The sequence below is a fragment of the Tamandua tetradactyla genome, chromosome 7, assembly GCF_023851605.1.
Source record: "Tamandua tetradactyla isolate mTamTet1 chromosome 7, mTamTet1.pri, whole genome shotgun sequence".
NCBI classification, from domain to species: Eukaryota; Metazoa; Chordata; class Mammalia; order Pilosa; family Myrmecophagidae; genus Tamandua; species Tamandua tetradactyla.
Genome location: NC_135333.1, coordinates 110,852,440 through 110,875,431, shown reverse-complemented (window position 1 = coordinate 110,875,431; position 22,992 = coordinate 110,852,440). Strand labels below are relative to the sequence as shown.

The window sequence follows — 22,992 nt, the reverse complement described above, 5'->3', positions numbered from 1 at the left end:
AGGAAAGTAGATAACAGAACCCCAGGCCTCCAAAGGTTATCCTTGATTCATTCCACAATTATATTAAAGTTGAGGAGAAAAGGAGAAGCTCATACAAGGTAGAATGTGATTAGGTGAAGTTCAGAAAAGGGAAATACTTCATGGACTAGAAAGAGCATGAAAGAAATCTGGAAGATGGGGGACTTGAGCTGTCCTTGAAAGGGAAGGTAGCATTTGGAATGACAGATAAGGGTGAAAGGAGTTACTTCCCTTGAGCCAGGAGGAAGGAACCTCTTAGCAAGTGCATCCAGGAGTGGGTGTGTTGTATGTTAAGGATAAGGCTGGCTGATGCAGAATGGAGATGTCATTCTGGGCAATAAAGGAAAATGATAAAATAGTGATTCTTGCCATTTAACTAGCTTATAGATGGAATATTTACAAGTAAAAAGAAAACCACCCGGTGCCTACCCATGGAAAAAAGAAAACCATAAGCATGCTAGAGCAAACAGGTAATTTTCAAACTATCTTCTGAACATAATCCAATATCCTTAAAGGAGAAGGTTGATAAATTTGACCACATAAATAAAAAAGGAAAAATAATCCAATAAAGTTACATGACATACTACTATGTAGGAAAGTAGGAAAATTACTTTTAATACATGTGTTAAAGGACTAATTTTTAAAAATATTTTATTTTAATATGTATTGAAGTGTTCATATCAGTGTCATGCATATATTACAATGCTGGAGAATCATCACCACTGTCACATCCAGAACATTTCTCCGCAAACTGGATCCCCACCCCACTCAGCTGTCACTCTCCATTCTCACCTCCTTAGGACCCTGGGGACAGCTGATCTGCTTCTGTCTCATGTGTCTCTGTGTCCCTGGCCCTGTGCTGAGCATGTGGAGGTTCTTAGGTGCCAGTGCACAGTTAGGCTCAGTCAGGGAACCTTTCTCCCCACTGCACAGTTGTTCCAGCTGGAAGGTTGGGGAACAGGGACTGGAACACAGAGCAGGGCTCTGGCAGTCAGGTGTCTGTCATCTGTTTCCCCCAAACAGATGTCATCTGCTTAGACCCTCCTGCCTTGTGGCCCTGGTCAAGTGCTCAAACCCAGGTCCATAAAGAACTAATTTATAATGCAACAAATTATAAGTCTATTAGAAAAACATTTACAGAAAATTATAATGGCAGATAAACACTTAAAGGCTTGTTTACTCGTACTCCTTATTAATCACATGCAAATAAAGCATTTTCATCATTTGGATGAGAACAAAATTCACAAATTTTATAAACAGTGATGGCGGGAATCTGGGGGAAATAGGTATCTTTACACCCTGTTAGTGGGAATGTAATGTATGCAGGACATACTCGGGAATTCTACTGCGAGCAATTTATCTTGTAGATATACTTAACATAAGTACGCAAGGATATGTGTTCAGTATTACCCATTATGGTATAGCTAATAATAGTGAAAAGCCAGAAACAACCTAACTACCCATCAGTAGAAGATATAAATAATATGGTACAGCCAAATATGGAGTACTATTCAATCATTTAAAAAGAACAGGGGAGATGTATATATGTTAATATGGGAAGGTCACCAAGATGTTTTAAGTGCAAGAAACAAGGTGCAAAACACCTTGTGAATGGTAAAATTGTATTTTTGTACCTTTTTTATTAATTTTTAAATTAAAAATGACAAGAAAGAAACATTCTTAACATATGATCATTCCATTCTACATATATAATCAGTAATTCACAATATCATAACATAATTGCATATTCATCATCATGATCATTTCTTAGAACATTTGCATCAATTCAGAAAAAGAAAAAGGCAACAGGAAAAAATTCATATATACCATACCCCTTACCCCTCCCTTTCATTGATCACTAGCATTTCACTCTAAATTTATTTTAACATTTGTTCCCCTATTATTTATTTTTATTCCGTATGTTTTACTCATCTGTTGATAATATAGATCAAAGGAGCATCATACACAAGGTTTTCACAATCACACAGTCACATTGTGAAAGCTATATCATTATACAATCATCTTCAAGAAACATGGCTACCAGAACACAGCTCTACATTTTCAGGCAGTTCCCTCCAGCCTCTCCATTACATCTTGACTAACAAGGTGATATCTGTTTAATGCATAAGAATAACCTCTAGGATAACCTCTCGACTCTGTTTTGAATCTCTCAACCGTTGACACTTTATTTTGTCTCATTTTGCTCTTCCCCCTTTTGGTCAAGAAGGTTTTCTCAATCCCTTGATGCTGAGTCTCAGCTCATTCTAGGATTTCTGTCCCACGTTGCCAGGAAGGTCCACACCCCCGGGAGTCATGTCCCATGTGGACAGGGGGAGGGCAGTGAGTTTGTCTGTTGTGTTGGTTGGAGAGAGAGGTCACATCTGAGCAACAAAAGAGGTTCTCTTGGGGGTGACTGTCAGGCCTAATTCTAAGTAGGCTTGACCTACCCTTTGTGGGGTTAAGTTTCATATGAACAAACCCCAAGACTGGGGGCTCAGCCTATAGCTTTGGTTGTCCACACTGCTTGTGAGAATATCAAGAATTCAACTTGGAGAAGTTGAATTTTCCACCGTTCTCACCATTCCCCGAAGGGGACTTTGCAAATACTTTTTCATTCACTGTTTCAATCACTCTGGGATTCATCGGGGGATCACTCTGGACAAACCAACAAAATCTCATGCCCTACTCAAGGTTCCATGTGCTTATGGTATTCAATTAAGCTGTCTACATAAGTTATATTAGGAAATGCATTAGTCAAAATATAAATTTTGTACCAAATAAACATTTTTTTTGCTTCAGTCTCACACATAAGTTAAAATTTTTAAATATTAATTACTATCAATTTTCAACACCCTGCAGTAACGACATTCCTATGTTCTTCCTCATGCAAAAGCAATTTTTAAAATTTGTACATTTAGTCACTATCATTATACATTCTAAGCATTCCTAGATTATACCATCTCGGTCTTAATCGTCTATTTTTCTTTCTGATTTCATTTGTGCCCCCAGCCCTCTTCTCTCTATCATTCTCACATTCAGCTTCATTCAGTGTTTTAACATAATTGTATTACAGTTAGGTAGTATTGTGCTGTCCATTTCTGAGTTTTTACAATCAGTCCTGTTGCACAATCTGTATCCCTTCGGCTCCAATTACCCAATATCTTACCCTATTTCTATCACCTGATGGTCTCTGTTACCAATGAAATTCTCCAAGTTTATTCACTAATGTCAGTTCATATCAGTGAGACCATACAGTATTTGTCCTTTTGTTTCTGGCTAATCTCACTCAGCATAATGTCCTTAAGGTCCATCCATGTTGTTACCTACTTCATAACTTTATTCTGTCTTACAGCTGCATAATATTCCATCGTATGTATATACCACAATTTGTTTAGCCACTCATCTGTTGCTAGACATTTTGGCTGTTTCCATTTCTATTTTAAAAGAATATATACATGGAAGGTAATAAAACGTTGAAAAATGAAAAATTAGAAGAATCAGCCAAAAGGTTAAAATGTCTCACTGATAGAGGCTGGAAATGGTGGTGCTGCAAATAATTACTTCTATATTATTTGATTGTTTTAACCATATGCACATATTTAAAAAAACATAACTAATTCTAAATAAATTATTTTTAAAATTAAGTAGTGTCTTTCTGAAAATAACTTTACCTTGACTCTATATCTTATCCCCCATTTCCCCACTGTTATCTCCCCAACATTTTCCTCCTAAGCATAGCCAAAATTCCTGAGTTTTGAACACTTCTTGTCTCTATTCCTTACTTTATACATCTTTCTTGACCCTTCAAGATCTGGTTTTGCCAAAGCCACTGATGACATGTGGCTAAAGTCAGTGGGGATGCCTCAGTCCTGATCCATCTTGACCTCAGCAACATTGGGAACTAAAGGTTTTGTTTTTTTTTGAAACCTCTTTTTTGCTATCTGGTGATAGCACTCATCCAGTTTTCTCCCTACGTCTTTGGAGATTACTCTCTACTGGCAGTGTTCCTTGTAGTTCGTTCCAGCCCCATTTCTCCTCTCTTCTTGCATGATTTCCCCTGCTGCATGGCTTCAGTTACTGCCTAAGCTCTGATGACTCACCAGTTTCTCATCTCTAGTGCAGATCTCTCTCCATTTATCTGACAGCCCATTTCAGTGTTTCCCAACCTTTTCTATGTCAAGGCATACATAGGAAATTATGTTTTCACAGCAACCCATAGTAACCCCCTTGTCAGAGGGGGCTCACGCTGCCCTGAGGGGTGAGAAGATCACTATGCGGCACATCTGTAACATCTTCCTTAGGCACAATGGTTGGGAATCTCTGACCTCTTCTATAGACATTTGCACTTGGATGTCCCACAGGCAATTCAGTGTCAGCATGTTTGGAAGTGAGCATGTCATCTCCCAAACCTGCTCTTCCATGTTTTCTATTTCAGTGAGTGTTCCTACCATCTTCTAGTTACCCAGTCCGGAGGTCTTGCCTTAGCTGTCTACTTCTGTCCACTTCCAATACAACAGCTGTTGACTCTACTACTATTTATTTCTTGAAGTCATCCATTCTCCATCAACGCTATCACTTTCCTAGTCTAGACACCATCATTTTTCATTCCCCGCCCCCACAATTACTGCAAAAACTTTCTTTCTGGTTTCCCTGACTTGTAGTTACCAGACTGCAACTACAGTGTTGTTTCAAAAATGCAGATCTGATCATGCCACCCCTCTGCTTAAAACCTTTCAAAGGCTCTGCATTGCTCTTAGGATAAAGTATTACCTTCCCATTGTTTACCTTTCCAATCTCATTGCTTATCATACCCCACATTAAACTCCATATTTGTTTCTAATGCTATAAGCAAAGTGCCTGGCATACAGTAAAGACTCCATAAGAGATGCTGAGTAATGAGAAGTAAGGAGAAAGGGGTTCAAAGATCTAGCATGTTTGTGCAAGGTAGGAGGCTTCAAAGCACATCTTGGCAATGCTGTGAGAACCTACAAGGATCTTGTAGAATAAGCAGCAGTAGCAGAGATCTCTGCCTCTTCAGCAAATGAACCAAATAGCAGCCTGTTCCCAGCTCCTTTCTTCCTCTTTTTGATGAGGAAAAGCATCAAGAATGCACTCAGAGGTGATCCAACTTGGAGAAAAGCCAGGTTATTAAAATGTTGAGAGGCCAGTTACCAACCTGACCATCTCCTGAGGTCGGGAGTTCTAAACTAGGGTCAGCTTAGCAACCAATGAAACACTGCCACTAACTGCTGCAATGCCAAGCTCAGGTATGAAGATACCCCAATGACCACATAGTATTGAAGCAAGGAATAGCCTCCAAAATACTGATGTGAGCAGTGAGGGAGTGGTTCTCTGAGATACCAGTCATCAGCACTATAGGCACAGTTAGACCACGCCACCAAACTGGTTTGTTACCAACAGCTTGTAGCAACTGGAGATCTAAGAGGCCTAGCTTGTTTGGTAACACAGGCAACCCAAGTAAGGCACAATATATGATTAACGGTTTATAACAAGGACTGAGAACCAACCTTGGGACTTCTGTACAATTTTTAATAATTTAAGTGTACAGTATCACTTAGAAATGAAGGTATCTTAGTCTCATCAAGATCAGCAAAGGGATCTTGAAGCAATGGTAGCTATACTTCTTTCATCTCCTGTCAGGAGGGTTGTCTATGAAGCATACAGAATCTGCCAAGATCTGAATGCCTAAACTATCAAGTGCCCAAGAGCCTTTAAGTAAGGAGGGAAGATGTTCTGGCTTTGTTTATTAAATGGATAAACATCTGGGTGAAAAGTGTCATGTTGATGTTCTGTTTGCTTCCAAAAATTCAGTTATTTGGAAACATCCAAAAATAGTTCAAAATACTTGGCAAACTTTTAAGGTTTTCCCACCACATGATTTTGGAATACAACAGATACATGCAGTTTTACTGAACTCTAAAGCACTTTAAGGACCATGTCTAATTTGTGTTGTAATCCCAGGACTAGCCCACTGGTCCCTATTCCATAAATGTTGGGATGACTGAACAAGTAAGAATCAATGCTGCAGGATTCTGCAGATGCCACTTCTATCATCCATAAATAAGGTGAGAAAGAGAAATGAAAACATGTTCATAAAAAAACTTCCACAATGTTTATAGCTGCCTATACGTAAGAGTCAAAAACTGGAAACACCCAATTTTCCATGAACTGGAAAATGGATATTTCAAAGTGTGATATACTTCTACTATGGAATATTACTCAGCAATAAACAGAATAGACTACAGAATCACCTGGATGGATCTCAAAAACATTACTAAAGTAAAGAAGCCAGGAACAAAAAAGTATATACTGTTTGATTTTATTTATATGAAACCCAAGAACATACAAAACTATGGTGATAGAATTCAAAAAGTTGCTGGGCAGAGTAGTGCATGGGAATGGACTAAAAAAGATGTACGAGGGAACTTTGTGGGGTGATGGAAATGTTCAGTGTCTTGTCTAGGGTGTTGGATACATGGGTGCATATTATTGTTCATCTTCAAAGAGAATACCTAAGATCTGTGCATTTAAGGATACATCAATTAAAAATATTAAAATAAATAAAGGGAGCGCAAGGGTAGTTCAGCGGTAGAATTCTGGCCAGCCATGTGGGTCATCCAGGTTTGATTCCCCACCCATGCACTTCCCCCCACCAAAAAAAAAAAAAAAAGATTCAACAAATGGTGTTGCAATAACGGGATAGTCACATGGATAAAGAATGAAACGTGACCCTGCCATACAATCAATCAGTCAATCAATGCAGAGCTATATGAGAGCTGGTGGGAGTAACCATCATGATATCTTTTAGCTTTCTATAGTAACTGCAATAACAACTACACATAGAAATCTGACAACTTAGATGAACTGGAGCACTTCCTCAAAAAACACCAATTACCAATATGAAATAAATAGTTTTAATAGCTGTATATTAAGTATTAAGATCGCTGTATATTAAGTATTAAGGTCATTGAATTCGTAATTTTAAAACTCCCCAAAAAGAAAGAAATCTCAAGACCCAGATGGTTTCACTGGAGAATTCTACGAATGTTTAAAGAATTAACACCAATTCTACACAATCTCTTCCAGAAAACAGAAGAGGAGAGAATATTTCCCAATTTGCCTTATGAGAGTATTCCCGATACTAAAATGAGAAAAAGGTAGTATGAAAAATGACAATACAGACCAATATTCCTCATGAATACAAATGCAAAAATCCTTGGAAAATATTATCAAATAGAATTCAGCAATATATAAAAAGAATTACACCACAAGACCAAGTACAGTTTACTCCAAGGATACAAGGCTGGTTCAATATTCTAAAATCAGTCATATCATTTTCACCACATTGATAGGCTAAAGAAGAAAAAAAACCCACATGATTATATTAATCAATGCATTTAACAAAACTCAACACTTATTCATAGTTTTTTTAAAAAAACAACTCAAAAAGAGGAATAGAGAGATTCCTCAACTCAAGAGTATCTACAAAAACCTACACTAACCTTATACCTAATGGTAAAAGACTGAATACTTTCCTCCTAATCAGGAAAAAGGGAAGATGTACCTATTTCACCACTTTTATTCAGTACAGTGCTGAAATTCAAGCCAGTGCAATAAGAGAAAGAAAAAAGCATACAGATCTGAAAGGAAGAAGTAAAACTGTCCTTATTTGCAAATGACATGATTACACAGAAAATCCCAGGGAATCTTCCAAGAAATTTCTACAACTAAAAAGTGACCAATAAATTCTTCTTGTTTAAGTAGGCAAAAATATGTATTACTGCCCTCAGGCACTCCCCCCACCCCACCACAGGCACTCTTCATCAAGCTACCCTATGCTCAAAAACCCAGATGACTTCTTTTTATCATTTGTCTTGTCCAATCCATATCTTCATTCTGACCTCCTCCATACAAGACTTCCTCCATTGGCTTCTATTCCTCACCCTCCCAAAGTGATCTGTTCACTGCAGAGGATGTGTTTATTCCTACCCGAGTCACCTTATACCCTTACTCTACTTAGATCCTACTCAAATCCCATTTTAAATAAAAAATTAAGTAATCCTCCTTTGGCGACTAACCTTTGATTAACCCTTGATTTATCCTAGGCAATTTGAACATCCTGTGTTCCCTCAACTTTTGTTTTCATTTATTGGACCAATAGGTTGCCTTAACCAATAGATTGCCATGTATATTTGCAACTGAAGCAGTTTTAATAAAATGGGCAGAGACTGTGACTAGGGATCCCTCTGTATTTCTCTGCAGAACCCAGTTCTGAATCTGCATTTCCGGACCACTCGGTACAGTGTAGGTTGTGAGGATTATTTGGTATCCACAGAGGGCAAACAGATGTCTAACCAAGGATCAATGAGAATGCTACTCAAGGGGAGCTCTGAGGCTTTGCAGGGGCCTGGGTGGGGCGGTTTGCTTTCCCCTTTTAGCACGTGGTTCTACAGGAAAGGAATTTATCCCCACTGAGATATCAAGTGGCTGAGAACAAGGCTGTGTCCTTTTTCTGCCCAAACCTGCCCCCTCCTAAATCATTGGGGAATGGCCAGCATTGCTATGAGAACAGAGCCTGTTCCTAGTGCCCAGTTTTCCGAATTAATGGGAGGACCCGATCCTGAAAGAGGAAAAGGAAGACAGGAGCATTTAAGGCCAAGGAGGCACTCAAGCCTCTTTTCACGGATGTACACCCAACACGAACCAGCAGGAAGGCAAATTACAAACACCAGCTCTCGCAACCACATACACACGTGCACGCCCAGCCCCACAGAAGCCGACACGCATGCCCGTGGGCTCGCGCGCAGCTACTTAGTTCTCTTTGCTCTAGACGCCTCCCCCGCTCCGGTATCCCGTTCGACCCAGCCCAGCTACCCCTACCCTGGAACTGGGGAGGTTTACAGTTTCCGACCTGGGCAGAGTGTTTTTGTGTAGGGGGAAGGGGAGGTTCTCCCTCTCGGCCGGAAGCGGCGCGCGCCGACCGGGCAGACTTAGCTCTTGTCCTGGGAACATCTGGAGGGGGCTGGGAGGGGCGCGCATGCAAGGTGAACGTGGATTGGCTGCAAGGGAGGAGGGAGGCGGGGCCTAAGCGAGGGGCGGGGCTCACTGGCCCCTTTAAAGCCTTGACATCAAGAGGCGGCCTTAGCACCCCCCCTTTCTCTGCCCCCCACTCTCGAGCCACGGCCATGGACCCGGCGGATCAGGCCTGCCCTGGCCCAGCTCGACACCTGATTTCAGTGAGTTCTAAGTCTACTTGGAATTTAGAGGGCGGCGGGTGGGGGCATCTTCAAGCTCCGGGCCAGGGATTGTGGGGGGCGGGGATGGAGGATAAGGCTCTCGTGGCAGCCCTGGGCCGGAGGGGGCAGCGCATCTTCCTTCCCGTACCTGTCTACCAGTCCCTTCCTCCCGCCTCACTCCCCCCTGAGGGTCCGGCTGCGCTTCTGTCCACCCCACACCCCTCCATCCCCCGCCCCCCTCCCCCGGCCCCGCGCGCCATCCTCGCGCACACTCCGTGGCCCCGGAAGGGAAACTTTCGGGAGAGGGGGATGTTCCGGGGGCCGGTTTCCCTCCCGCATGTAGAGCACTGACCTTGCTCCGGCTGCACACCCCACCCCACCCGCATGCCGCTGTCCAGGAGCCGGGCTAGCGGTGTTGGTTGGGGTGGGGGGGGGCTTCTCCCCATAGCGCACGCGCGGAGTCGAGCCTGGGGCTTCTCTGTGCACTCCTTGCAGTCCCGGTCGCCAGGGGCGGTAGGGCGTGGGGGAGGCGGGGAGAAGGCGAAACCTCTAGGAGGCTTTGAGGGGCTGCAGGAAGGAGGAGCGGACCCCGGCGGACTGAGCGCTAGGGAGAGGCTGAGGAAGGGAGAATGCTGGGCAGGGAGTCGGGCCAGGGCAGCGCCTGCAGAAAAGGCTCTCTGGGTCCTGACTGCGGTGCCAGAAGAATGCAGAGAATTTATCTGTGCCCGACACTCCCCTGGCCAGGCTCGACTAGGAGAGTGGCTGACCTGACCCCAGCTCCCTTCTTATCCTTTCTCGGCCCAAGGCCCCACGGTCTCTCCAGCCCTGGCCCTACCCCAAGAACACAGAGGACCCTTACTTCCCACAGGCCTGGTTTTCCAGGTGTCTCAGCCCTGGGTGAGCCGAGTTGCCTAGACCGGCCAGCTGGTACTTATTAACTATCAGCCATTTGGGGACCCCAGGGGTCTTAGGTTGAATGGTTCCCTGGCTGTGGAGACAGTCCCTCTTATTCCCTCCTTACCACTGCTCCCCTGCCCATGGGGTCTGCTGCATAAACATGGTTACCCAGCCAAAGGAAGTGGTTGGTGGTAGAGGCCTGGCATAGAGGTGGCCTAGTTGCATTGTTGCAGACTCTCTTGCAGACATTATGCCAGCTTGCTCTCTGAGACCCCTTGTCTGACAGGAAGGGGGACATAGAAAATCCTCTTCTTAAACTGGTCTCATGTCTTCCTAAGAGCAACCTGGCATTAGCAAGTTTCCTACCCCAAGGAAACCACATGTATTCCTGTCTGGAGAGATATTCCCACATAGTTCAACTTTGTTTTCTAAGTCAATAATCTGTTCAGGAGGTGGCTTCGATTCTTCAGCATCTTTCTCTGGCTCTGTCCTTTGGGGAGAGAGCGAGAACCAAGAGGCAGATGGCCTGGGCTGCAGGGAAGATGGTCCTTCTGCAATAGGCAGGCAAACACACACACACGCACACACATATATATATATGAGGATCAAGCTTTTATCACTGTGGACTGAGAGACAGAAGCTGTGGTGTCTTTTCTTCCTACCTTGCTGTGTGACCTTGGCCAAGAAAGTTTGCATCTCTGGACCTCAACTGTCTTCCTGAATCTATAAAATTCAGGGGTTGGACTAGAAAGCTATAACATTCCCTTCCACTTTTTTGACATTGTGCGTGTGGTTCCACTGATCATTGAATCTGGAGGTGAGAAGGATCCTCTGGCTGAGACTTGAGCATGTGGGACAGTTAAAGGTGTTGGGTGATAATAGTTCTAAATCACAATTGTATAGGGTTAGAACTTTGGGTGGAGGGATGCAGATTCCCTCATCCAGCCTGAGAATAGCCTTGGTCCTGCTCACCTTGGCACCATGGGGTATGAACTCCTGCTCTCTTGGGTTTGGCCCACGCATCAAGGCCTCTGGTGAGATATCCTGGCTGGGCCAGCCTTGGAGTTGGGCCTCTGGGGAGGGGTTGGGAGAGGAGGCAGCCAAGGGCCAGCCGGGTAAGCAGATTCCCAGGAGACAGTTTGATCTCAGCTGTTGGGACTTGTTTTAGGATCTGGGCCAGGGAGTATAACACACTGGTCCGCCCCACTGCTGTTGCCCATCCCCCCCCACCACCACCCTTCTTGCCTCACCCCTGCATCCCCACCCCCAGCTCTCAGGGAGGGGAACCAAGGAATCTTCTCTGCTGCCCTCAACCAGCCTCCCAGGCCCTGCCGTGCCGACTCTGCAGTGGCAGGGAGAGGCTGCCCCCACCTCACCTTTCCCAGCCCCCTTCCCTCCTTTGGTTAGGGCCTTTTCAGGAGTCAGGCTCTCCAGGTTGGGACTTGCTCTCCAGCCCAGGAGCCAGAGACCTTCACGTTGTTCTTGTTTGTTTTCATCCTTGGTCTCCCAGGTGCTGAGGGGAATGCTGAAGGAGAGGTGGTGGTTAGAGAGGCCCTGGGATTGGCTGGATGTGGGGTACATTCTTTTCCCCTTGCTGACTCTCCTGGTTTGGGGAGCATTCTGCCCTTAGCCCTGCTGCCTGAGGGGGTGAAGCTGAAGCAGGAGGTATTTAGGTTAGACTCCAAGAAAATGTTTCTCACGATCTGCTGTGAGCCCCTGGAATAATGGATAATGGAAGCTCCCAGGGAGATGTCATATTTCCAGAAAGAGGTTAATGGTGGAGTCCCTGTCAGAGTGAGGGATGTGGTTGTTGCTGGGCAGAGGCTGCTCTTCCCTCCCGGGCATGGCTCTGAGGCTCCATGAGGAACAGGAGGAGAGACCCTTTCCTGATGGCTGAAATGGTGGTGCTGGCCCCATCTGTCCTGGGTCACCAAAACGGCATCTCTTAGAGCACCTGCCCCTCCAGGCCCCTGCTTCCCAGGCCCCTGACCCCCCCCACCCCCACTGTCACCGTCTGCTTTGACAACCCTCACCCAAACGCAGCAGGTTCCTCCAGCCCCAGTCTGGCTGTACTAACGGACTGATTGGATTTTTTTCTATACTTGGAATTTGGAGTTTCTGGTTGAACATGCAAATTTATGCAAATCAATCTGGGATCTGCCACCACATCAAAACAACATAGAGTCATAGGCTGGAAGGAATCCTAGAGACAGTCTAGTCCAACGCCCTCATGTTAAAAATGGGGAAACTGAAGTCCACAGGGGGAAGTGATTCATGGGGTGATGAGTGTCAGGGCCAGGGCTCCTGACTCTGGCGTAGTGTTTTCCATGGTTCCTCTGCCTTAATTTCTCCGGCAAGAGAAGGCAGTTGTTGAGCCTGAGATTATGGAGAGCTCGGCCCTTAGAGTGTCTGAGTGTTGTCTCAGGGGCTCTGGTCCACTCTCTAACATGCTGAAGAAAAACCCTTCAAATCCCTTAGAATACCCTTAATATTTTTCCCCAAACACTGCTCTGGAGGTTGGAGGACAAGGTCTTGGCTGCTACCTGAGTCTCTGCCTCTTCCCTCTTTGGCCACAGTGGGAAAAGACCTTTGGTCTCCTGTGACTCTCTGCCCACCCTCCACTGCCCTCTTGTGGGTGACCATAGGCCAGCTTGGTCTCCTCTGCACATTTCCACAGAAGGGCCCAGGCAGGCTTTGCCATAGGGAAGATCCCATTATTTTAGGACCAGTGCCAAGGATGGAAAGCTTGGATCCCCAAGAAACAGTCTCCCCGCTTCCTGACATGTTTTGATCTGCTTCCCCTACCAGGTTGCCAGAAGTCCCCGCTCTCATTTCATGGACCATGCCTGTGGCATGGGACTATTCGGAGGGCGGAGCCCTCCCCTGCCCTGGGTGCTTGAATACATTGTAGAGAGGGCAGAGATGCTCCAAGCTGCTGTGGGTCTGCTTTGCAGAACTCTAGGAGGGTGAGCTCCAGATCAGAGGCCTTGAGTCCCAGCCAGGCTCTACTGCAGCCTGCAGAGGAGGGGACTTTTGTTTTCCCCATATATCTGGGGACTTTTCTCTCCCCAAACCAGGTTTGGAATGCTCTGGAAAGCCTTCCCCTGTCATCACCATTTTCCCAAAACGGCAGGTCCAGAGCTGGTGCCTTCAGTTCCTCACTGCCTAGAGGAATCCTTAGCTTGTTGTGAGGGGATATCCTACTCCCTTGCCTCAGTTTCCCAGCATGTGCGATGCATTCATCATCCACCATCATTGGGGTGTGGTACCTGCTCGATAATTACCGTTTTCCCCAGCTCTGGGAGTTACACAGATGAAAGAGACCTGAGGAGTCCAGGGTGTTATTAAGGTGAATTATTGTTGCTGTTATTACTGATTTCTAAAAACCCAGCAGCTGCTGAGAAGAGCACCATCAGGCACAGCTCCCTGAACTTTGTGCTGGTCTCCAGGACTCACTGAGCTTTAAAAAAAATTTTCATAGACACTTTAATAGAGAGCAAACCCCACTCTGCTGCTCCTGCTATTGCCTGCAGGGCTTCAGTGCAGGGTGCCACTTAGGGCACTAGCTGGCAGTACTCCTCACCCTCATGTTATTCAGCCTGAAATTATTCCCACCTGTAGACCCTCTGGGTGGGGAATGATGGCGTTTTTTCTGAACAGGGCTCTGAGGGGCCCTTGAATTCCTTGGGTGTGGCCCTGGGGTTCTCAGCGGCAACAGTTTCCAGAGGCTGATTCACCTCTAGCCCAGCCGGCTTGATGTGGGGGCTGTAATTGGCCCTTTTGTGTGAGAATCTTTTGAGACACCCCCAATATCTGCTTGCAGCAGCTCCAGGCTCCTCCAGGAGTCATGTACCCCACCTGACCCCCACCTGCCCATAACTCTCCTTTTGCCCAGTCTCCCATCTCTACCCTTGACCAGACCTTGTCCTACTTCCCAGGGATCTGGAAACCCAGCTTTTACCAGGTGGCAGTGGCCCTGACCAACTGCTGTGCCGTAGGTACATCCCCAAAGCCTGAGGGATAGAGGGCCTCTCTGCCAGCCCAGGGAAAGATTTCTGGGAAGAAAGGGAGTGAAGGCATTGGTGTTTCTTGATTCAAGTCTCACATTCATCTAGCCAGACCTCTTACTTGCACTCTTGCCCCATGGGCCTCGTTTCTACGGTGGAAAAGATTTAGGACCATGGATGGCCTCAGCTAGGAGGGGCTTTAGAAATCACCTAGTTGAATGGTTTGATTTCTTCTTTTTTTTTTATTTCACTAGAATTTTTTGTACATAGTTCAGAAATTAAAATGATATGAAAAGGCATATATTGAGAAATCTCAATCCACCTCCATCTCCTTCTCCCATCACTTATTAGTTTCTTACATAGCAATCGAGAGTTTCTTTATGCAAATACAAACAAAATCAAATATATATTCTCATTGTTTCCCCTTACTCAAAAGAAAGCATATAGTGAACACTGTCTTCACCTGTCCCTTTGCCTGTAGGCAGTTGCTGGATATGCATGGATTTCTTCCACCACCTCTGTCAGGTCTCCTTTTTCTGTCCTTTGCCACCCACCCCAGAGTTGGCCCCAGTCATGACCCCAAGGTTCACTGACCTTCATGTACTCAACTTGATTCAGATGCCAGGGCTTAGGTCAAAACTAGCCTGAGGAATTGTCAGGCTATGGCCAGGCCATTCATTCACCCAGCAGGTATTTTAGAGCTTACTGTGTGCCAGGTGCTTTGACAGACATGGGGATACACTGATGATGAAAAGCCCACATTAACAAATAATTAAACAGTTATACAATTACATCTGTGACAAGGGCTGCAAAGAAAGAACAGGGCAATAAGAGTGAGTAATTAAAAGACGTGCTAGGGGAGGCACATGGCACAACACAGCAAGGAGGCAAGAGTCTGGTCCAGGGCTGTGGGTACAGTACCATGTGACCTGGAAAGCTGGGTTTCTCCACTTGGCTTCAGTGGCTTCACTTTTTTCCCCTTCTCTCAGTCTGTGGGATGTCCTGGGCCTCTTGCACCTCATTGTGTCCAATACAAGAGACCCCCTTCTCTACCAGATGGTGCTGATAATGCCTTCTTCCCCACCCCTACCCCAGTGCCCATTATTTCCTTGGCTTTGGGCTGGTAGGTTTCTGAAGCTGGAGCCTGGCTTTCCACTGTGAGTAGAGGAAATTGGGGTGGGGGGGATGTTTACTTCTTATTTCCTCTGTAGACGGCACCTCACTTCCTGTCCTTGGGACCAGAAGAAGGCTAAAATTTACTCTTGGCTTCATTGTCCCTTCCTCTCTCCTCCACTGCTTTCCTGGGAAGCCTGCAGGCCCTGGAGGAGGAAGACATCAAAAACCAGAACTTCTCCCCAAAGGCCCTGCTGAGTGCCTACCCCCTGTCCCCCCACTTCCCACCAGGGGACCCGTCTTCTCAGCTATGACCCCCTTCTAGACATGATCTCATCCAGCTCTTCTATGCCCTGCGGGGAGTAAGGAGTCAGAGAAGGCTCACCCCATTTTATAGATAGGAAAACCAAGGCCCAGAGGGGTTCTAGGCTCCACCTAGGGTCATGCATCAAGGCCCAACCAGAAGGGGAATCCAGAAAGCCTGCCAAATCTAGAAACATCCCTTACTTTATTCCTCATATGGTTTGTCATTTGGGCCCTCAGAGCCATTTGGGAGGGGCATATGTTCTTACCTGTCCATTCTTCCTGGTCTTTTTCTGCCTGGGTTGAAAGGAGCTCGCCACTAACCATCAGGAGTTGGGGGCTCAGGGCCTTGTTGGCAGGAGCGCGGCACTGACAGAGGGCCTGGGGGGAGCGCCCTTGCTAACGGGATACATTACATGTCGACGTACTGAACCTGCAGGAGGTGCTTTAAGAAGAGAAATCAGTGTGGGTTGCAACTGTCCTGGAAGGCTTTTGAGAATTGCTCTGGGGCCAGACCAGTGCAAGCTTCTAGGCCACGTTGAGGGCTTTGATCTGTCCCCAAGGCAGTGAGAAGTCCTGAGAAGACTTTTAGCAGGAGGGACACAATCAGATTTGTAGTTATAGAAGATCGCTGTCTGGTAGGGCTCCTCGGAAAACTGGCTAGGCTTGGGAAAATACAAGATGAGCCTTAACCATCTTATGATGCCAGAGAGTCAAGGAAGTATTAAAGAGAAAAAAGTGAGAGCATGTTGAAAGGACATAGGAGCCAACCTGAAAGGATTCCCAAAGGCCAAAGCTGGAATTTGAGCCACAAAATAAGTGATGAGGGCAGGCCACGGTGGCTCAGCAGGCAGAGTTCTTGCCCTGCCATGCTGGAGACCCAGGTTTGATACCCGGTGCCTGCCTGTGCAATAATAATAATAATAATAATAATGATAGTATTGAATTATAGCCTAAAGAATAGAATAAATATCTATGAGCCTATATTGATATAAATATATGATTAGATAAATGGTAGTGAAGGAACAACTCTCCCTTACAAAACAAATCCAATTAATAAATGCAGGAGATAAGGGAGAAAGAGAAAATCACTGTTAGAACACCATAGTAATAATTGCCACAAGGAAGATGCAGTAATGAATGCTAAATTTGGTGGGTGGAAATTTGGGAAACAGGATATTTGTGTAATCTCAAAGTATCACCCCCCCCCCAAATATTTATGAATTACAGAAGGAAAATAGTAACTTCCTAGTGGAGAAACCTGGAAGATAGCTCCTTAGTCAAGGGATCAAGGTTGGCATCTCCAGTCATATTGGCAGTACGTCTGGCATGCCCTGCCATGACGCGCTGACACGGGCACGTCACCTTGGTGATGTTCTCCCCCAAATCCATAACCTCAAGATAATCTGAGAATATAACAAGCCCAAATTGAGACATTTTCCAAAATACATGACCAGTTCCCTTCAAAAGTATCAAGGTCACGAAAGACGAAGAAAGACTGAAGAACTCATGAATTGTAGGAGACTGAAGGGGCACGGTGACTACTGCAGTGTGGGGTCCTGGATTAGATCTTGAACAGGAAAAGGACATCAGTGAAAAAACTGGTAAAATCTGAATAAAGTCTGTGGCTTCATAAAAAAAAAATTGTTCTATTATAGAAAGGCACAGAGCAGTTAGAAGAGCATGCTACCATGCTTTTTTTTTTTTTTTTTTAAGGTATGTGTGTATACATAAAATAACACACACAAAGAGACGGAGGTGAGAAATGTGGGGAGTGGGGTCGGAGGGAGGAAGAGAACAAGAGGCAGGGGAAAAGCCTCTGGGAGGAAGTGGTCACTAGCAAGAAAGTGAAAAGACAACCCTCAGAATGGGAGAAAATATTTGCGAATCGTATATCTGATAAGATGTCCAGAATGTCTAAAGAACTCTTACAATTCAATAATAAAAAGACAACCCAATTTAAAAGTGAAAGGAAGGAAACTGAATAGCTGTTTCTCCAAGGACGATATACAGATGGCCAATAAGCACATGAAAAATATGTTCACCATCACTGGTCATCAGGGAAATGCAAATCAGAGCCACAAGATGCCATTCCACACCCACTAGGATCATCAGGATCATAAAGTCAGATAATAACAAGTGTTGATGAGGATGTGGAGAAATCAGAACCCTAATACACTGCGGCGGGGAATGTAAATTGGTACAGCTGCTGTGGGAAACAGTCTGACTGTTCCTCAATGATTAAACATGCAGTTACCATATGACCTGGCACTCTGACTCCTAAGTGTACCCAAGAGACCTGAAAACATAGGGCCACCCAAAAGCATTTATGACAAGCTATATTCACAATAGCCAAAAAGTGGAAATAACCTAGATGTCCATCAACAGATGAATGGACAAACAAAATGTGATATAGCCACACAATGGAATATTATTCAGCCATGAAAAGGGAATGGAGTACTGATAATTTCACGAATGAGCCTTGAAAACATACCAGATTAAAGAAGCCAGTCACAAAGAACCGCGTATTCTAGTATTCCAAAATTTGAAATGCCCACAACTGGGAAATCTATAGAGACAGTAACAAAATTAGTGGCTGCCTAGGGAAACATATTAAAAACCATCGAATTGTACACTTTACATGGATGATGGTATGGGAACTATATCGCAATAAGGCTTAAAAAATAAATCTACCCAGGAGGAAGAGGTCACCCTATGATAGAGGCGCTGTGAACATGTTGACAAGGAAACTAAGGCCCAGAATTATGTAATAACCAGTAGCATCAGGATTCTAACCCAGCCAGTGGACCGTATGGCCTGCTGTCTGCTCCTAACCACTAGTCCACCCTGCGCCTGGGAGAGGGCCTTGAGAAGGCAAGTGGAGTGAGGACTGAAAAAGCCTGTTTGGGTTTATTCATATGGAAGTTACTGCTGAAGTTGGACCAGGTTTAGGAAGGAGTGAGAAGTGAAGAATTGGAGATGGCTCCTTTTAAGAAGTTCAGCTATAAAGGACAGGAAGGGACAGACTGGAGAAATGTTAAGGGAGGTTATTTTTAAGATGAGAGACACCTGAGCAGACTCGAAGGGACCAATTCCCTTCAGGATGGAGGTATATACTGCAGACAGATTTGAGGGGCTGGGGATTTGTGGAAGGACTGGCCTTAGCTGGGATAAGGGCAGCCCCTCTGCTGTCGAGGAGCATAAGGAGGCAGGATGATTCTGATGCCAGTACCCAGGAGGCTGGACAGTGTGGTGGCAGGAGGCTTGGGGGTGGGTTCCCTGTTGATGTTAATCTTCTGGGTCATCAGGAGAGGAGGTGGTAGGCTGGAAGTCTGAGGAGGGCGGAGACCGTGTGACCTGGTCATTGCAGAGAATAAGAGGCCAACAGGAAACTTTGAAAGGACTATCAGGCAAAACCGACAGTCTGGCTGAGATGTCTGTCCTTTGATGAGAAAGAGAGAGTGAGAAACAGTGCGAGCAAAAGCCCGGGGTCTGGAGTGAAAGTCTTGCCCCTTCCCCAGCTCCAGCTTCTAGAGTCTATGCAAAGAAGCATTGGCCGAGAATGTGCAAGTCACAGAGTCCCAGGGATCTTCTAGAGCTCTGTCCAATACGACTTCTTACAGATGTCTATTTAAGATTGAATTTTAAATAATTTGAAGTAAAAAATGTAGTTCCTCAGTTGGATGTGCCACATTTCACCTATTAATAGCCTGATAGCAGGGGGGCTGCCCTCATTCCAGCTAGTATGGCTAGTGGGCTAGTATGGCTAGTACAATAAAGCATTTTCATCTGGACAGCCCTGTTCTAGAAAAGTGTTTCCCAAACAGTTCGTTTTAATATAACACTAGTAAATCCATTGCTTGTCAACTTATTTTGTGAAAAATAACTATATTATTTAAAGAAAAAAAGTGAAGAGTGGCCTTGTTCTTTTCACAAATCTCTAATGTCTAACAACAGACGGCAGCTGAATTCTCGTATTTGCTTCTGCATTCAAGCTGTTCTGATATCAGATATCACTTAGCTTCTGGAAAATGCCACTGTACACACGTGAAAGAATGAGAGTGAAAGGCAAATAATGCCTTAGTAGCATTATGAACATAATTTTGACCTTGTGGGCCCCTTGAAAGGATTTGGTCCCTGGACCACACTTTGAGCACCAGTGTTCAAGAACAACTTCCACAAGGCATGAAGGAACCCGCCCCTTAGAATGATTTTGTCTGAAGCCACAACAAGGAAGCGGCAGAGTTGGAACTAGACTTGAATAGATCTTCTGCCTTCTGGTTTATTTCTTTTTTCTCCAGTACCCGTGGCTGGGAGAGGATGGGCCAGGCTGGGCTTTGGGGAGTGGGCTGCAGAGCCCCTGGTGTGCAGTCCTCTAAATACACCCATTGTGTCAGAGCCCCTTCCCTCCCTGTCCCCGCTCCTGCAGCTGCTATTTTTGTTGTTGGGTTATGCTGTGGCCAGAGAACACAGGATCCGGGGGAGGGGAGATAAGGGGTGTTGAAATCTAGAAGTTTGGGACACAGCATGACTGCTCTTCCCCCTGCCCTGCCTGGGAGGTCAGGGAACTGATCCTGCTGCTGGTTAAAAAGAACCAGCACTGCAGCAGGAGAGGCTCGGGGAGCACCTGGGAAGAGGAGGTGGAAGGGGTTGTGCAGTGGGCCCTTCCCCAAGAACAGATGCCTCTCAGAAGGTCTCTTGTGTCTCTGGTGCCAGTTGTCAGGAAAAGGGAAAGAACCTCTTGTCTGCCCTCTCTCCCTGGGGGCAGGGGTGGGGTGGGGAGCAGTTGGAATTCTCAGGGCGAAAAGATGCTTTGGGGCCAGAATTGAGGTGTCCACTTGCAGGCCAGTGGTCCCCCCGGGAGCCAGACCTCAGGCCTTGTGCCCCATCCCACACCCTCCAGAAAAAAGCCCAGGGCTGGCCTTGGCTGGAGGGTAGTGTTGGCTGTGGACACAGAAGTTGTTGTTTAAGAGCAGAGTCTGTTTTGGGTGTGATGGGCTGGGACAAGTAGAAGGGATTCCGAAAAGCAGCTGGGGTAGAGGGAAGAGGGTTGGTTGATGTTTCGGATGATTCTGTTATTAAAATGAGCTCCTCCATCTCTGCCTTCCCACAACTGCCCACCCCTCCCTACCTCCTGGCTCCTGGCTTCTCTCCCTAGAGGTCTCTGGGGAGAACAGCTGGTGAGTGATGGCTCATGGGGGGCCAGAAAGCCTTGGCTAGGGGCTGGGGGTGGGAGTGGGGAGGAGGGGGGGTTTGAGGCAGGCTTGCTGCCACCCCATCTGTGAGTCTGTCTGCACAGCCGCACCCCCCTTCCTCCCAGGCCTGGACTCTGTGCCCCGGCCATGGAGGGGGTGGGAGCTGCAGACCCCTTCTATGGCCTGGCTGATAGAAAGGCCAGTGTAGCCAGATCTCTTTTGAGGCCCAGAACCCCTGCCCCTACTCCCAGCCCCACCCCCAGCTTTAAATGGGGTGGGGGTAGAGGTGGGGCCCCAGATAGCTGACCAGGAGATAGGGTCGCTCAGATTCACTCAGCAGTTGGGCTAAACTAGCCAAGACTCTAAGTTACCCAGAGACCCCTAAGCAGCAGCCCCCCACCCCTGGGCTGAAGGGCAGGCCCAAGGGCTCTGTCTGCTCTTCCTCCCTCCCTCCCCCTCCGCTCTGAGGTCACCTCCCTCTGAATCAGGCCTTTGTGCGGGAGGGGCCGCCCATTGGCAGTTCTGGCGGGAGAAGCCTCCAGTTCAACTTAGAGCTCCCACCCCTGCAGCTCCGTCCCTCCCAGCCCGCCAGGGTCATGTGTTCCAGACCTAAGTTTCTGAATGTGCTGTGGGACCACCAGGAATGTCCGAAACCAGGGCCGTCCTGAAAGACCCAGACCCAGGGTTTCCCTGGGCCCCAGATCAGGCCGAGCAGAGAGGCTGTAAGTAGGAGCTGCGGGGTACGGAGGACAGAAGCCCTTGGGGCGGGGGAGGAGAGGGGCAGCCACTGGGGAACTGGCCTGGGTTGGCTTTTTCCCATGCGATTTAGGCAGAAAAACCTAGACTCGGAAGGCCCAAATCCCTAATTAGGCTCAGACTGGGACTGGAGGTGGTGGTGTCCCCTGGATGTTGATTTTCCCTAGAGGAGGGTAAGGAAGCAGGGAGTTTTCTTTCCACTGTAGAAATCCTGAACTGACACCCTGGCCTGAGTCACACAGCAGTGTGCCCACCCCCACCGCCAAGTTTAAATGCAGCCTGTTCCCTGTGACTTTTCAATCATCCAGGCCCACTGCTTCCTGCCCTCCGTCCAGGGTCGGCCCACACCGCGCTGGGGTGAGGACAGAACAGCTTTTCGTCCGAAGTGACCTGTCACAGGCTGCCTTCAGCCAACATTTCCTGAGCCACTCCTAGGCCCAGCCTGGTAGACATAAAGAAATGTTGCCTTTGGGTGACTTATAAATTGAAGGGTCTCCCCCAGTACACAGTGGGATCTGTAGGGACTAGGCTTGGAGGGTGGCAGCGGTGGTGGGGGGTGCTGGGTCCTTGCCCTTAATATACACAGAACCACCTCGATGTAACATACATAATCCACATTCATTCTTCACAGCCTGGGTCTCACTCCTAACCTGGATACTTTTTGTCGTTGTTTTGTTTTGTTTTAAAAGGAAAAGATAGTCTAAACCACCCTGCCCTTTGCTTGCTCTTTTATTTTGTATGGTGGGGGTCACATTTCTTTCTTCTTCCATGTGAGTATCCCGTTATTGCAGCACCATTTGTTGAAATTGTTTGTTTTTTATTTGTTTTGGAAAGTGCATGGGCTGCCGGGTCTCCCACATGGCAGGCGAGAACTCTACCACTGAACTACCCGTGCACCCCCCCTTTGCTCGGCTTTTGATTTTGAGTTAAACTTTATCTTTATCCTATTCTGGCCCTTGGGCACTGTCCTGTTCATCTCATTCCTTTTCCTCCCCCTTCTAGTATTTCCTCAACCTTCCCAGCCACTTCCATTAGGGAAATAAATGGTGAAGGGATGGAGGGAAGAGCTGGGAAGAGAAGGAGGTGGGTCCTTCCTAACACGGTAGGAGTCTCCGAGGGGACAAGGGCTGGAGACTAAGGGTGGAGGTGGAATGGGTCAAGTGCCCTACCCCTTATTTTTGTTCCTGAGGCCCTTTTTTGGGGGGTTTAACTCCTAATTGTGAATAGGAAGGAGGATATTCTCTGAATTTTTTTCATTTTTCTAGGCCTAAATATATCAAACATGATAATGTTATTTTTATGAGCAAGTCAAGTTATATATGATAAATGTGTATGGTGTTAAAATAGCAAAGGACCTGAGATTGCTAAGAAGTGTTAAAAAGGAGTATTAGACAGGTTTTCCTTTTCCTCTAAATGTCCCCAGGAGCCCCCTTCCCACTGCCATAG

The 22,992-nt window shown here is 46.4% G+C and overlaps 1 protein-coding gene across 4 annotated transcripts in view; it reads left to right on the top strand.

Moving 5' to 3' along the window:
* The first annotated feature begins 9,164 nt into the window (after positions 1 to 9,164).
* Positions 9,165 to 22,992, top strand: part of NCKAP5L (NCK associated protein 5 like) — a 33,212-nt gene continuing 19,384 nt past the window's right edge. For 2 of the 4 annotated variants that reach the window (XM_077170842.1, XM_077170843.1), the window contains exon 1: positions 9,165 to 9,275. Coding sequence is in view for 2 of the 4 variants with exons in the window: in XM_077170844.1 (XP_077026959.1) it covers positions 21,434 to 21,512 (79 nt within the window). In the remaining 2 variants the exon portion in view is untranslated. Of the gene's footprint in view, positions 9,276 to 21,070; positions 21,513 to 22,992 lie in introns of those variants that run through there. The other 2 variants (XM_077170844.1, XM_077170840.1) reach the window with 1 other exon arrangement.